General features: G+C 36.1%; 1 protein-coding gene across 5 annotated transcripts in view; it reads left to right on the top strand.

Moving 5' to 3' along the window:
• The window catches only part of LAMA2 (laminin subunit alpha 2), a 609,603-nt gene that overhangs the window by 233,878 nt on the left and 361,044 nt on the right, over window positions 1-14,681 (top strand). For all 5 annotated transcript variants that reach the window (XM_042987144.1, XM_042987146.1, XM_042987145.1 and 2 more), the window contains 3 exons: window positions 7,570-7,749; window positions 10,675-10,764; window positions 12,122-12,239. In XM_042987144.1, coding sequence (XP_042843078.1) covers window positions 7,570-7,749; window positions 10,675-10,764; window positions 12,122-12,239 — 388 coding nt within the window. The remainder of the gene's footprint in view (window positions 1-7,569; window positions 7,750-10,674; window positions 10,765-12,121; window positions 12,240-14,681) is intronic.

Consider the following 14,681-nt stretch of genomic DNA (forward strand, 5'->3'; position numbering starts at 1 on the left):
TGGAACGAGGACTTCAATAAACTGTGTTTGATATAACTAGAAAAAATGGACCGAAAAAAGGTTAAATTCATAGTATCGCATTTCCTCATTAAGGCCCTAAAGATTCTTGATAGGAAAATCTCCAGTATGAAATGTTTAGATATTTTATTAACTGGTGTTATAAATGATACATTATGTCACATTATTCTTTGTTTGGTGTATTTTTATTACCTAGGCCTTAATTTTCATATATTCATAAATGTTCACATTTTTAAGTCTTTAAAAATAATGCATTGATTTGAAAGCGTTTAACAAATTGCAATAAAAAATTTTTTGATAAGGTAAGGAAGGTTATTTCTTAATAACTATTCAGTTACATCTAACAAAACTAAACAATCCATAAAGATGATTATATATTTTAGCAAAAAAACACTTCTTCTAGAAATAAGGCACTATGTCACTGTCAATTAACCTTATTGATTGTTCTTGCAAGTCCATAGAGTTTAAGGAATCTGTTCTATAATTTTAATATAATTTATTGTTTTTTATGAACTCTTTTGTAAATAATAGTACTTCAAATTTATGGGTTGGACACTGAGATAGCCAGAATACAATTTGCATAAAAAACTAACCAGGGACGTCTGGACGGTTCAGTTGGTTAAGCGTCCGACTTCAGCTCAGGTCACGTTCTCACCGCGTTTCAGTTCAAGCCCCACGTTGGGCTCTGTGGTGACAGCTCAGAGCCTGGAGCCTGCTTCGAATTTTGTGTCACCCTCTCGCTCTGCCCCTCCCCCGCTTGTGCTCTACCTCTCTCTCTCTCAAGAATAAATACACATTTTAAAAAAAAAATTAGAAAAGAAAAGAAAAATCTACGCAGTGGGAAAGGTCCACTTTGCTCTGCTGACAACATAGGGTTGAGTAGATCTTAAGTTCACATACATGTCTCATGACTCAGAAAACATGTTTATTAGTTCTTCCCAGCTGAGAATAGCCTGTTAAGTGAAACCTTGGTATAAAAGAGAATAACGTTAACTAATGTTTAACCAGTAAAAATAAATGCAGTAGACTTTAAGAAAATTATGAATCAAAGCTGTTAATTTCCTAATTTTCTCAAAATCAACTTAACTCAAAATGCTTGGGTAGACCATGATACAGGGAATTACTGACTTTAATTTCATTTTGTGGAAATATTTGCACAAAGATTTACTCATCTAATATTAAGAAAATTTCATTAATTTATGAAATTGCTTTTGAGGTAGAAAGCTAGTTGAATTTGCTAAATACTTAGGATTTACTTAAGTAGCATTTATTCAGAAATTTATACTTAACACTTAAGTTTTGCTAGATGCTGTCCTACATGCTGGGGATTATTTCAGTTAAGTAAACAGATAAAAATTCCTGAACTCTTGGGATTTATGATCCAGAGAGGGGAGAGAAATAATCATTATGGTAAATAAGCAAATCATCTTCATGTTATGGTAGAAGAAAAGTACTATGGACAACATTGAAGCAGGTAGCAAGAAGAGTAAATGCCAGGATGAAATTTGCACTGTAATTAGAGAGTCACCGAGAAGACCTCATCTAAGCAAGGTTGGAAAGAGATGAGAAAGTGAGCATTGCAGTATCTGGGAAGAGAACATTCCAGGCAAGGGAACCCCAAGTACGAAGTTCCAAAGGCCAAATCCTATCTGGCATGTTCTAGCAAAGATGGCAGTCTAGCTGGAGTATTGTGAGTAGAGAAAGAGCAGGAAAGGAGTTCTTGAAGTTACTGTTTTCTTTGTCAGTGTTTTGAGGTACAAATGGCATTGGGATCATTTGAGTTCATTGTAAAGATTTTGGCTTTTATTGATGGTGAAATAGAAAGGCATTGGAAGGTTTTAAGGAAAATAATGACAGGAGTGGAACTATGTTTTCAAAGGAATTTTTAGAGAGCTCCCTGAAACAGATGCAGAGCTCAAGAGAATATGCAAGATAGTTGTTGAAGCGCCAAGCATAGAGGAGAGACTAAGAACGTTTGCTCCCATTCAGGAAATGACAACTTGGGTGCAGTCTGCTCACGATGAATATGATTATGGCACGGGGCTTGCGCTGGGAATGGGCCTCTTTTGCTGTGGCTCACCCTCTTTCGGATAGTTGCTGGCCACTTTTCACTTCTTGCATATAATCTGCTGAAGAGGACTCTCTGCAGAAATTCCTGAAGGTCATCTGGCTAACAGAAGTAAAGAAATCATGGACTAACATGCAGCATAGTGAGAGTAGGCTTTGGTGTACAGTATTTAAATTTTTTTAAACATTTATTTATTTTTGACAGAGAGAGAGAGACAGAGCATGAGCAGGGGAGGGGCAGAGAGAGAGGGAGACACAGAATCCGAAGCAGGCTCCAGGCTCCTATCTGTCAGCACAGAGCCCGATGGGAGTCGGACGCTCAACCGACCAAGCCACCCAGGCGCCCCTGGTGTACAGTATTTTAAATCATTAATATTAAACTTGCGATTTTTGTTTTCAGAAGATACAAAGAATAAGTTCATGGACACATTTACTAAAAACTTGAAACAACCATAACAAACAAATAAACAAATAGCTGCTATGGTTGCAAATACATTCTAGAGTGGTGAGAGTGGTAGGAGCGAGCACTGCTGGGAAGTTCCTGCGGTGCCTGAGGGGGAGTCTACACCAAGAGGGCTTTAGGGGAGGTGGTGAGAAGTGCTTGGGTGCTGGATAGATTTTGAGGGTAAAGCTAAGAAGATTGTAGACAGATTGGATGCCGGAACACAGAAAACAAAAGCAGTCAAGCGGGACTCCCAAGTTGTTGGTCCTGGGTAGCTGTAAAGCTGAAATTATTTAGTGAAGTTGGGAAGACTGAGGAATGAAGAACAGGAGCTCAGTGTGAGATATAAGGTTGAGACACCTATTTGGGAGCCACATCAGTATATCCAGAAGGCAGTTGGATTCTGCATCCTGACCTTCAGAGGAGAGGTTAGGCCTGAAGATACAGGTGTGGGAGACTTCAGTATAGATGGTATGTATGTACATATGCACATATGTATTTTTTGCCACGGGATGTGTTTTACTTTCATTAATCATACATATAATTATACATATATTATATAGAATTATTATATAATCCTATAATTACAGATGGCATTTACATTGGTGAGCTTTGATGGGATCATCACATGAGTAAGTGTGGATAGAAGAGCGGTGGCCAAAGACTGGGCACTGTACTACTCCAATATTAGAAAGTCAGGGAGAAGAGAAGGTAGGAAACGGTGAGGGAGATTGAGAAAGGTAGTGGGAGAGGTAGGAAGAAGACCAGGACAGTGTGGTGTCCAAAACATGGGAGTCATCAGTTGTTTTAAAAGCTGCAAACGGATCAAGTATGGTGAGGACTGAAGAGTGATCATTTGGGGGTTTCTGTTGACCACCTGGAGCCAGAACCAGAACCTTTGCTCTGTGCCGGAAACATAGTGACAAATTATTGCTATATCCCCTTTTCCTAAGCTTCCCACAGCTTACCCCTTCCTCCAAATATATGCCTTTTTTTTCCTCACAGGACAAAATAAAAGTGATTAGGCTCATTTTTCAAAGTTATTGAAATCTTATTCCCCCTCTCTAAATTATTATATTAAGCATGATTGGATTTAAGAGGTTCCCCCAAGTCTCAGCCACCCATTTATATACAAATTCTTTGACCACAGCTATAGATAGCTAATCTCATCCAGCACCCATGGACTTTATTGCTCTATCTCCTGGGATCACCTCACTTTCAAGTTGTTGTACTTATTTCATTGGCACACTTAAAGACTAGTAATAAAAATGGGATTTTAAGGGTACCTGGGTGGCACAGTTGGTTGAGTTTCCAACTCTTGATTTTGGCTCAGGTCATGATCCCAAGGTCATAGGATCAAGCCCTACGTTGGGCTCTGTGTTGAGTGTGGAGCTTGCTTAAGATTCTCTCTCTCACCATTTGCCCCCTCTCTCCTGCTTGCCCTCTCTCTCACTCTCTCTCAAATAAAAAATACGAAAGAAAATGGGATTTTAAAATATATGAAGAGAGTACTACTCATTTCAAAGTTTCTGATAATTGTTAATCATCTTTAACGATAATTCCCCCACCTATCCAGTCAGTCAATAAACTTGTATCATTGGGGAACATATTAGGATTGTAGTTCTTCCAGAAATCTAAAACAACTGTAGTAATATAAATAGAAAAAACATAATAATAAGGGACAAGTATCCATACTGGAATTGATTAATTGCTGCAAAAAACTATTTTTAAGTTATATTCTAATCATAAAGGCAAAAACACTATCAAACCACAGAGGTCTTATCCATCTGCAAAGGAGATGTGATTTAAAGAGTATGCTTACACTAATAAGAACAGAATTAATTTAGATGGGTAGAGTATAATATTGATTTAGACATTTGGTCATAAACAAAGATATTTCTCATGTTTTTTTTTAAATTTTTATTTATCTGTGCAAACTAATTTCAAAGAAGAGTATAATTTTAAAATCTAGAAAGCCGGCTGTTAATCAGGTTGATATTTTCAGTTGGAATGAATTCCTCTGACAGCATGAACATACAGTCTCCAACATGTCTGTAATGGAAATCATTTCAGAAGATACCAGACTGCCACAGGCTTCCCACGGCCTCGCAGCAAGACAGCGGTGGTCTTAAGGACTGACACTTTTCATCTTTTTGAAGATAGACACCCTCCAGTTGTCGCCCCACAGGAGATCAGGAAGTATGCTAAGCTTTCCAGTGGACTTGGAATTACACAGCAAAGTGCCAGTGGAAATATCCTATCTAATATTATGATTTATTTTGAAGGAGAGTGGGAAAAAAAATGATAGAAGGAAGCTGCACACAACATGGCCAAACAGCTGGCTGGTTTTATGTCCCAGAAACAGCTTGGGACTAACTATACTCACAAGATCTCTTGGCAGAGTGGCTTGATGAAAATACCGAAGCTGTGAGGAGAAATGTTCTTTTGCCGAATCCTTTATGTTGCTATCATATGGTTTATTAACCTAAATGAGAGCATGTGCACCATTTTTTAAATTCCTGTATGTTTAAATGAGGAACTGACTGATTCCATATACAGTACAAATATGGTTCCCATAGCATTAACACCAAATAAAATTTAATAATTTTAATCCTGGACATGTGGTGATTTTCTCTTTTATTTCAAGGAGCACTTTTAGAAGCAATGAAAAGAGTTTGATAAGATACAAATTTAAGCATGAATTCAAGGGCACTGGTGATATTTTGGATGCCAGAATCTCTAAGGGTAACTAATTTTCATTGCTTCATGTGTCTATTTATTCATTCTTTACACTTAATTGATAACATTCATAAGTCACACAGACAACTTAATTTTAAACGTATTGCTGGCTCACCTGCTAGGTGCCAGAACTGTGGAATATACAAGACCTACTTAAATCTTTTAGAATTTCCTACATTAGAGGGAGAGTATTCAGTATTTTGAGATTCAGTGTTTTAGAAGATTTTGCATTCTATCAGCCTCAAATGTGTTGATTCAGTGAATTTATTCTCTACTAAGTATCGAAGGTAGACTCAAATAGCTAGGACATTTCATATTTTTCTCATGAGCCATTTTGAATTTATTCTTTGTGGCATCAGAATTACTTTCTCATCCAGAGTTTGCTATATTTATTTTTCTAGTGATTCGGTAGTTTATTGGCAGTCAGTTTGTAAAAGCTCTCGGGGATTATCTAAATGCAGGATGTTAGGAATGGAAACATATCATTGCCTCTCCTGTCAAAAAAACATAATTAACACACATGATTTATCATCTTGCAAAAGTGGATGAAAATTCCTGTGGGTGACCCCAAGTCACAGTTTCCCAGTGGATGTACAGACTGTTGTGTTCTGGGACAACCCTCAGACCAGCACAGACTCTTCTCACTTCCCAGTCTTCTTAGCCTCCTGTGTATGTGTGTGTATGTGTGTGTGCATGTGTGTGTGCGTGTGTGTGTGTGTGTGTGTGTGTTTTCTGTCCAAAGCCTATGAGTCAATTTCAAGTTTCTTGAATAATTTCTATTTGATTTATTGTATAGGGAATAATAATGCATTTACAAAGTACAGAAAACGTGAAGTACTGTGCTTCTTGAGTATATTGAGAGTTTCTTCATTTCTTTGTATGGTGCACATAATTCATTATATAGATGCAGAACTTATTTAACCAGTCGTACATTATCGATGGTAATTAGATTGTTTGCAGTCTTTTGCTATTACAATAAAATGCCATATACATATATATATATATATATATATATATATATATATATATATGTAGGATATTTTCCCATAAGTGGAATTTCTAGGTCAAAACTCTAGGCTTTTGTAGTGTTGATAGTTATTCCTGAATTCACCTTCATAGTGGTCTGTGCCATTTACACTCACACCTGTAAGTGTTTGAGAATGCCTGTATCTCTTTAGTCTTGCCATCAGAGAGTATTAAATGTATTTTTAGGTTTCAACAACATGAAAAAATTGGAAAAGTTTTTTGTTGTGTTTTAAATTAGCTGCTGTTATTATGAGTGAAGTTCATTGACTTATCGAAAGCTTAACAGCCAGTAATATTTCCTTTTCTTGGAATAGTCCTTTACATCTTTTGGGTTTTTGTGTTAGTTGTTGATCTTTCTTTCTTGCTGATTTACAGAAGCTCTTCAGATATTAGGGAAATCATTTTTTTATCTGTAATAGGAGTACTTTTGGTTTTGTCAGTTTTCCCTCATTAGAATTCTCTATCCCGAGATCCCTGTGAGAGAATGTGGGCTTTGTGCACCTTTAGAAGGTATTCTTTGCTAATTTCTCCAATTTTTATATGACTAGATTTTGTTTTTTCTGGTGTCAATTGTGCTAATTGTTTTCCTAAAAAATTTACTGTTCCATCCAGGTTTTAATGTATTTTCATAGAGTGTATTTTTCATAGACTATGTTAAATCTTTGGTAATTTTTTCTCTGTCTGATCTATCAATTTCTAAAAAAAAAAAATAACAAAAAAACAACCTATTGAAATCTCTCACTGTGACTGTAGATTTGCCTAGTTTCCTTGTAATGTGTCGATTTTCACTGTATATATTTTAAGGCTGTATAATTAGATAGTTTCAATTTTAGAATTACTTTAAGTTCCTGATGGGTTCCTGTTTTATCCGATATTTTGTAACTTTTTTTTAAATCAAGTTTTCTGGTTTCCTACTATATACCAGATTCTGAAATAATTTTAGCACATAATAAGTTTCAGAAAAAATGATCGACTTAAGATTTTATGGAAATCCTAGGAAAATCAAGTAGATGCCATGCCTTGGAACAAAAGAAAATGGGGAATCACAGTATATAGAGAACACTTAAAATATAAACAAATGAATTGCTTATACAAGTATTAAAAGGTCCGTAAACTTCCTCAATTACTTTACTAGATTCCAGGGAGTAAGTATGAACCTGTGTCTGCCTAATTGAGAGAAGTGAAGCTTAATTTTATTCTTCCGAGAAAAATCAGAAAAAGCCAGATATTTTATTTTTGGTAACTTTCCTTGTTAAATCAATTCCCATATTGTGTAGATACACATCTCTTTGATCAATGGGAGACCAAGTGCCGATGACCCTTCTCCTGAACTGCTGGAATTCACCTCCGCTCGCTATATTCGCCTGAGATTTCAGAGAATCCGCACCCTGAATGCCGACTTGATGATGTTTGCTCACAAAGACCCAAGAGAAATTGACCCGATTGTCACACGAAGAGTAAGTTATGAGGAATCGTATTGCAGCCTGTAAATGATATTTTTTACTGTTAATCAATTAATTTTTAAATAATTTAACAAGATATCTTTAATATTGATTTGTAGGAGTGGTTTGTTGCTAGACTAAAATTCAGCATAACCATCCTTGGTTCAAATCCAAACTCTGTCACTTATTAGATATGTAACATTTATCAAACTCTTAACATTATTAACCTTTCATTTCCTCATTTGTAAAATGGAGATTATAATACCTAGTTCGTAATCTGATTTTCGAAGACTAAATTAGTTTTGTCATTTTAGGTATCTGTTCTACTATTATAATTGGCCCTGGGGAACTATTGTAGGAAGTGCAGTGGCTTTGAAACATTTTTGGCCACAACCCACACTAAGAACTAAATTTTATATCACAACTCAGTCCGCACACACGCACATGCACATACACATTACAATATATCTGACACTTTAATGTGAATAGAATTAGCTGGTGGTATTATGGAAATGCAGATTCTGATTCAGTAGGTCTAGGGCAGAGTTGAGAAAGAATAATTCTAGCAAGTTCTTAGGTGATGTGAGTGTTGCTGTTCTGTGGACCATTTTGCCCATTCAAATAATTTAACTTTATGTTTCATTGAGTCACAAGCTATAGTTTAAAAAAACACTACTGTAGGGGAAAACAGATTGTTTACACTGTTTTATTTTCTTTTATAAACAGAACATCAGAAAAACAACAACAACAGAAATGACGGCATCCCTTTTAATAGCTCTTTGAAAACAGGAGCTCACAGAAAGACTGTTTTCCAGTGTTAAGCTGGAATGTGTGGATTATGACATACGTGATCAGTCCAGATCCTATGAGTAATAATTGTGTTTCCTCCTACCTACTCCTTACCACATTCACTGGTTTATGTCGCACTCCTTATAGGTGGCTACACAACTAGGACATTATTACCAATTCAGCTCTAAGTCCATAAAGAAAATCCATGCTCACAGAATATCTACTACATGACTGGAGGTGAAGGTGGAAATAGGATTGTAGAGGGAAAGTAAGATGGTAAGACACAGCACTTAGTTCTAGAATGATGCACTTAGTTCTAAAAGGCCTGACTATTGCCACAAGTTACAAATTGCTGACCCAGCACACTAAATATTGAACGGCAGCACTTTTCACAGTTCATGAATACCCCTCATATATATTTTCTTCTCATTACTTAACTTACACCTCACCACTCCATCATCACAGAAATAACTTTTAAAGTTTGATTATCCCCATACAACACATGTTGGATGTTTTAGTGCCCTGTACTTTCTAAACCTGAAACAATTTTCCCTTGCATAATATTGCAGCATATTGTAAATTATCTTATGCAGAAGTAATCATTATTTTTCTGCAACGTGTAGATTCTTTGCTTGTTTAAAAAATCATGTTTAATTATAATTTTGGCACGACTTGAAAATATACAGTGAGGAAGACTGAGTAATTCTGAAGTGAAATTTAATCTTTTCCGACAGTATATCTAACAGAGAAAAAAAATCAATGTAAATAAATATGTTCCTTTTATCATCTTTTGCAGAAGGCAGAGTGGGGGTTGGGAGGCACATCTATTATTTATAACTTCATTGTGCAAGAGCCTTTAAAATAGTGCAGTAAAATGCAACATATAAATAAGCCCTTTGAAAGTACTCAAGTTCAGTAAACACTACGTATAAATTTAAATATATAAAAATAGGATATTGAATTTCAGCTCCTCTTCATGACTCAAAAGTGAAGCACTATGCGTTTATATTTAAAAACAGATTTCTTAGTTTTAAAAGCATCTACAAAAGTACTGTATCAGCTTTCTGAGCAAATATCCCTGTTCATATCTGTATTATTAAGTGATGAAGTTAGTGAGAAGCAGACTTTTACATTACCTAAACCTCTAGCAAGTTTTATTTCAAGGTCAAGGTCTAGGTATATGAAGTAATAGAAGTAACAAAAATATTATAAAGGATACTCTATGTAAACAACAAAAACAAAGAGAAAAAGAAAAAAAGTAAATGGAAAAATGGAATTTGTAGTTAGGAAACTCAGATTTGTGTTTACCTACTTATTCTTGCTGGGTTCTTTTAATGTGAATGATTGGAATAGTAGGACCATCTACCACTGAGATAGTTACCTAGATTCTATAAGATAATGTGAAATACTCTCACAATTGTGAAATGTTATATGCATATTAGTTAAAAATTTTAAATAGCCTAGTACTATAGTTATAAATTATCTTTAAAAATAGCCAGGTAGATTAAAACAATTAAAAACATAGACTTATATTAATTTCAGATAAGAAAGTAATCACGTGGACGTTTTAACATAATAATGAAAAAAGCAAATGTTGCACTCATAGAAATTACTCCTTAAAGTTTGTTAAATCAATCCTGTAGTTCATTACCTTCTATTTCATCTTAATGTGGTTAAGACATATTTTGTTCTGAGCATGATTTCCTCTAAGTATGTTGAGTTTCTTCAAATCCGTCAAGTAAAACAGTCCGCATGTGACTAATGATCACCGAGTTTCCTATTATGGCAATAAGGGAGATTTTCTTTCACAAAACTACATAAACCCATTTTTATAAGGAATTATTGTAATTACCACCTCCCCCCCAACCCTGGCATAACAACTTGCTGTCAAATAATAAATACTCCAGCATAGACTTTGTATGTCTGTGGGAAAGAAATTTTTTAAATGGCCGCCAAACATAAATGAAAGGCATTCTTTCTCTGGGTTATGATAACAGTTACTTGATACCTTTTGCGAGCCCTCTGTCCTTCTCTCTTGCTTCCAACGAAAGATAAAAGCAGAAAGTCAAGTTTTTAAGTGAATGTTCCCTTTTGTTACTTACACCTTGCAGTCAGCTTAACAGGATTTCTCCCTGGATTGCTTTTTTGCAGTATTACTACTCGGTCAAGGATATTTCGGTCGGAGGGATGTGCATCTGCTACGGTCATGCCAGGGCTTGTCCACTTGATCCAGTGACAAATGTATGTATATTTATAGGATGCTTAGCAAAATGAAACTCTCAACTGTAAAATGCTTGATGAGACACTTTGCCGATAGGGATGCTGTGAATGGGAGTCAGGTCCCCACTTAGGCGGTGTAACAGAGAGTCATCCCAGGGTGAAATCGAGCCGGCAGTTAGGATGATAGACTTTGAAGTCAGCCATCACAGTATCAAAAAACAGATTAGTTTTTTTTCCCAAAAAGTCTCCAAAACTGGTCTATCTATTTTGAAACCTCTCTAGCTATGACAGCCTGCTGTATGATTTAGATTTAAAGAACGCCTGCCATCAATCAACCAGACCATTTCTTTTAAAGGTTTTCATCAAAAAAATTAATGCAAACATGAAAACTGCGCATGGAAGTAAATATGAATGGCCGTGGAACAGGGGGCTAAGGTGGGGCAGGAGCAATACAGAGAGGGATTGAAGAACGTATTCAAGAGTGTGATGGAACTGCCAAGTCAGAAAATGCTAGAATGCTCTTGGCTTGGATTTTTCATTAATGCCAATGTATTAAGTACAACCTCAAAAGATGAATGAACATCTATTTTTCTCGGCCATAAGCTGGCGAAAGGCAAAATCATCTTTTATATATTATATGGAAGAAACATATAGAGTAGTAAGATCAGTGAACATAGTTACCTATGTATAGTTTTTTTTCTTCTAAAACTGTAATACAAATGGTATTTCTCTCAAAGCTGGTTTTCTACTGCATCATAGTGTTACTTGCTAGGGAAGGTTCAAATGCCCTGGCATATTTTTCTGGCAAGGTTGTGGTACGGCTTTTCTGCAGGTGTGGGTGTTGTCGATCATGTGAACTGATGAGCAGTGTTTCCCAAGCTGTGTGAGCCCACAAGGCAGCCTTACAGGACCAGTTCCACATGATGCATTGAGACTGTACTCAGAACACACACAGTAAGGAGATTCAGTCCTGGGACATTAGATTTCTATGATGCCCTTGGATGCCTATGAACCTATTCTCCTCTTCCCACACCCCCCAAATGTTAACAGTACTTTGCATCCCAAACCAGAAAACCTGCAGATCTCAGGAATCATAGAAGGGGTTTTAGTCTTCAAGACCATTCTCAATTGGGCCTCTCTGCTCTCTTCTAAACCTGAGCCCAGTGATTCCAGTACTAGCCTGAACCTCCTTAGGCTGGTGTTGATCAAATATATCCACTCCCAAGTCTGGCGCCTCTTTCCAGACTGACATGAGTTTCACATTTTGGTACATGGTCTCAAAGTTTTCTTTTCTCTTCTTTCTATCTTTTGGGAAAAACCCTTCATTTATGGCTCTCAAAATTATTAAAATTATGCTTTGCCCCCAATTTCTGACCAGAAATCCCGCTGTGAATGTGAGCATAATACATGTGGGGATAGCTGTGATCAGTGCTGTCCAGGATTCCATCAGAAACCTTGGAGAGCTGGCACTTTTCTGACTAAAACTGAATGCGAAGGTATGTTCCTGAGAATTCAGCAATTTATGTGGTTCTTCCTTTTCTGGTATGCAGGTAATATAAACATGTGGTGATTTTAGGTAAGTGCCTGTTTCCAGTTTAGATATTTTATCTAGGGCAATAGCTGGTAGGCTCCTTTACCCTGCTGTTTTAGTTCCTCAGTTTTTGTTTGTTTGTTTGTTTGTTTTTTTAATTTGACGAAACTTACCAAATGCCTATGACTTTACCACTGTGTGGACATAATGAGAAATAGATAAAAGCATAGTAAAAGCATAGTGTACACTTACCATCATCAGGATAGATCTCTAGCTTATCCACACACATATACACACCCCTCCGTGACTGACCTTGAACAATGTGGAGGTTAGGAAGCTGACACCCCACAACCAAAAATTTTTGTATAACTGAATCTCCAGAAACTTAATCATGAATAGCCTACTTGATCAGAAACCTTACCAATAACACAATTAACACATATTTGGTATGGTATATGTATTATATACTCCCTTCTTACAATATTATCTAACCTGTTCTTAATTTTTTTTTGTATTTCTAGGCTATATGGCTCATTTGTGAATATTTTCAAATTGTCACACATTTCCAAAAAAAAATTCCAATATATTTAACTGAAAAAAATACACATATAAGTAGACCCGTGCAGTTCAAATCCGTATTGTTCAAGGGTCAACTATGTACACACACACACACACACACACACACACACACACACACATACACATGCACACACGCAAACACACACACACACTCCTCAAAATGCAAATAAGCATTCAGCAAAACCTACAGTCTATGGGGACTAGTTTTCTAAATGTGTTTATATGTTTACAAAATGATTCTGGAACCAGTATAGCTCCAGCTTTTTCTGCCTTCTTCCTTTGTAGCTCCCCGCCCTAGTAAATAGCTTTTGAATACCAATCATCTAGTAAATGGAGAAAAACCAAAGGGGAGAGATTATACCTTACTGGTTAGACCTATATTATTACCTAAACAAAACAAAACAAAACAAAACAAAACCACTCTGGTTCATTAGTTACACCTCTTAAAGGGTGATGTTTGGGTGCAGTAGCTGGGAAGAATATGAGAATAAAAGGTAACAGAGAAGACAAGGAAACAAATTCATAGAAATAGAATATTTATTTTAATAGTAATAATAAATATTTTAAATGTATGGTTTCTCATTAATAACAGTATAAAATACTAGAATTAGAAATGGCACCAGTGATAATCATTAGCATAAACTATGCTGTAGCAATTATGGGACAGTGACAACCAAGAAAAAAGCCAGTAATGAAAAATAGTAAAACTGGCTGTGCAAACATGTGTCAACAAATATTCATTAATACTTTAATATTATCACTTTTGAAGGTAACCCATATGTCTAGGTTTTATTCAGAAGGGAAATACCCAAGAACTGTAACACATGACTTTTAGCCTAATACTGCCAACTGGCCCGTGACAGGGATGCTAGAGAAACCTGTGTTTCTGGAAATCTGCACAGGCCAAGATGGGACCTAAAAACAAAGTCTTGTGCTGAGCTATAAATCTAAACCATCCATGAAGCCCAATTCAATTGAATTCAAATATTAATATCTTAGTGAGCCCTAATCACATGTTTTCAGTTCCATAGGTATACAACGCCCCCCCAAACAGGCTTGGTAGACCTTTAAGCTAATACCAACTTTGTATTTTTATAGAAAAAAAAAAAACTTTACCATAATGTATCAGGTATAAGACATAGTAGGTCCTTAAAACTATTGAATCATAGTAAACTTTAATCATAAAATTCCCTAACCATAAAATTTTAAGATTCTGCATATACTATCCATGTCGAGTCCCTCCATTTTCTGTACTCGCCTTTTTTTGCATTTTGATTTGTGTCGCCCTGCTTGTGAAGATATTTTGGTTTAGAAATCACCCATCTTTACTGAATTATATCTGCAGAAACGTGCCACCACCACTCACTGTGGTAAAAGGGGCATCCTGTGGCCCAGCCATTGTTTACTTCATATATCTCCTCCCCCATTCCTTGACAATCCCTCGGATTCTCCACATCTTCTCCCAGTGAGAGCAGACATTCATCCCTAAGAGTGAATTTAAGTGAAATACCACTCATAGTCTCAAACTTCTTTAAATTTAATCATGTTCCTCTTCTGTTGGTGGAATAAAAGCAATCACAAGAAGGGATAGCATGAGAGAGGGTTTCTTCCTGTTGCCCCTGACATTCTCTTGCACAGTTATAACTACATAATGTTAGATGGTTCTGTAAAATCCTTTACCCCTCCCCACTTGTGTATACATGTTTAAACAAGAAAACAAAAAGTGTAGCTTAAATTTGGTAGCAGCAGGGATGGACAAAGCAACACAAAAGCAGATTGCCACTTGTTACATTTTTTAAATAGTGGCTGTCTGAAACAATAACCTTTT

The sequence above is a fragment of the Panthera tigris genome, chromosome B2 (assembly GCF_018350195.1).
Source record: "Panthera tigris isolate Pti1 chromosome B2, P.tigris_Pti1_mat1.1, whole genome shotgun sequence".
In the NCBI taxonomy this organism is placed as follows: domain Eukaryota; kingdom Metazoa; phylum Chordata; class Mammalia; order Carnivora; family Felidae; genus Panthera; species Panthera tigris.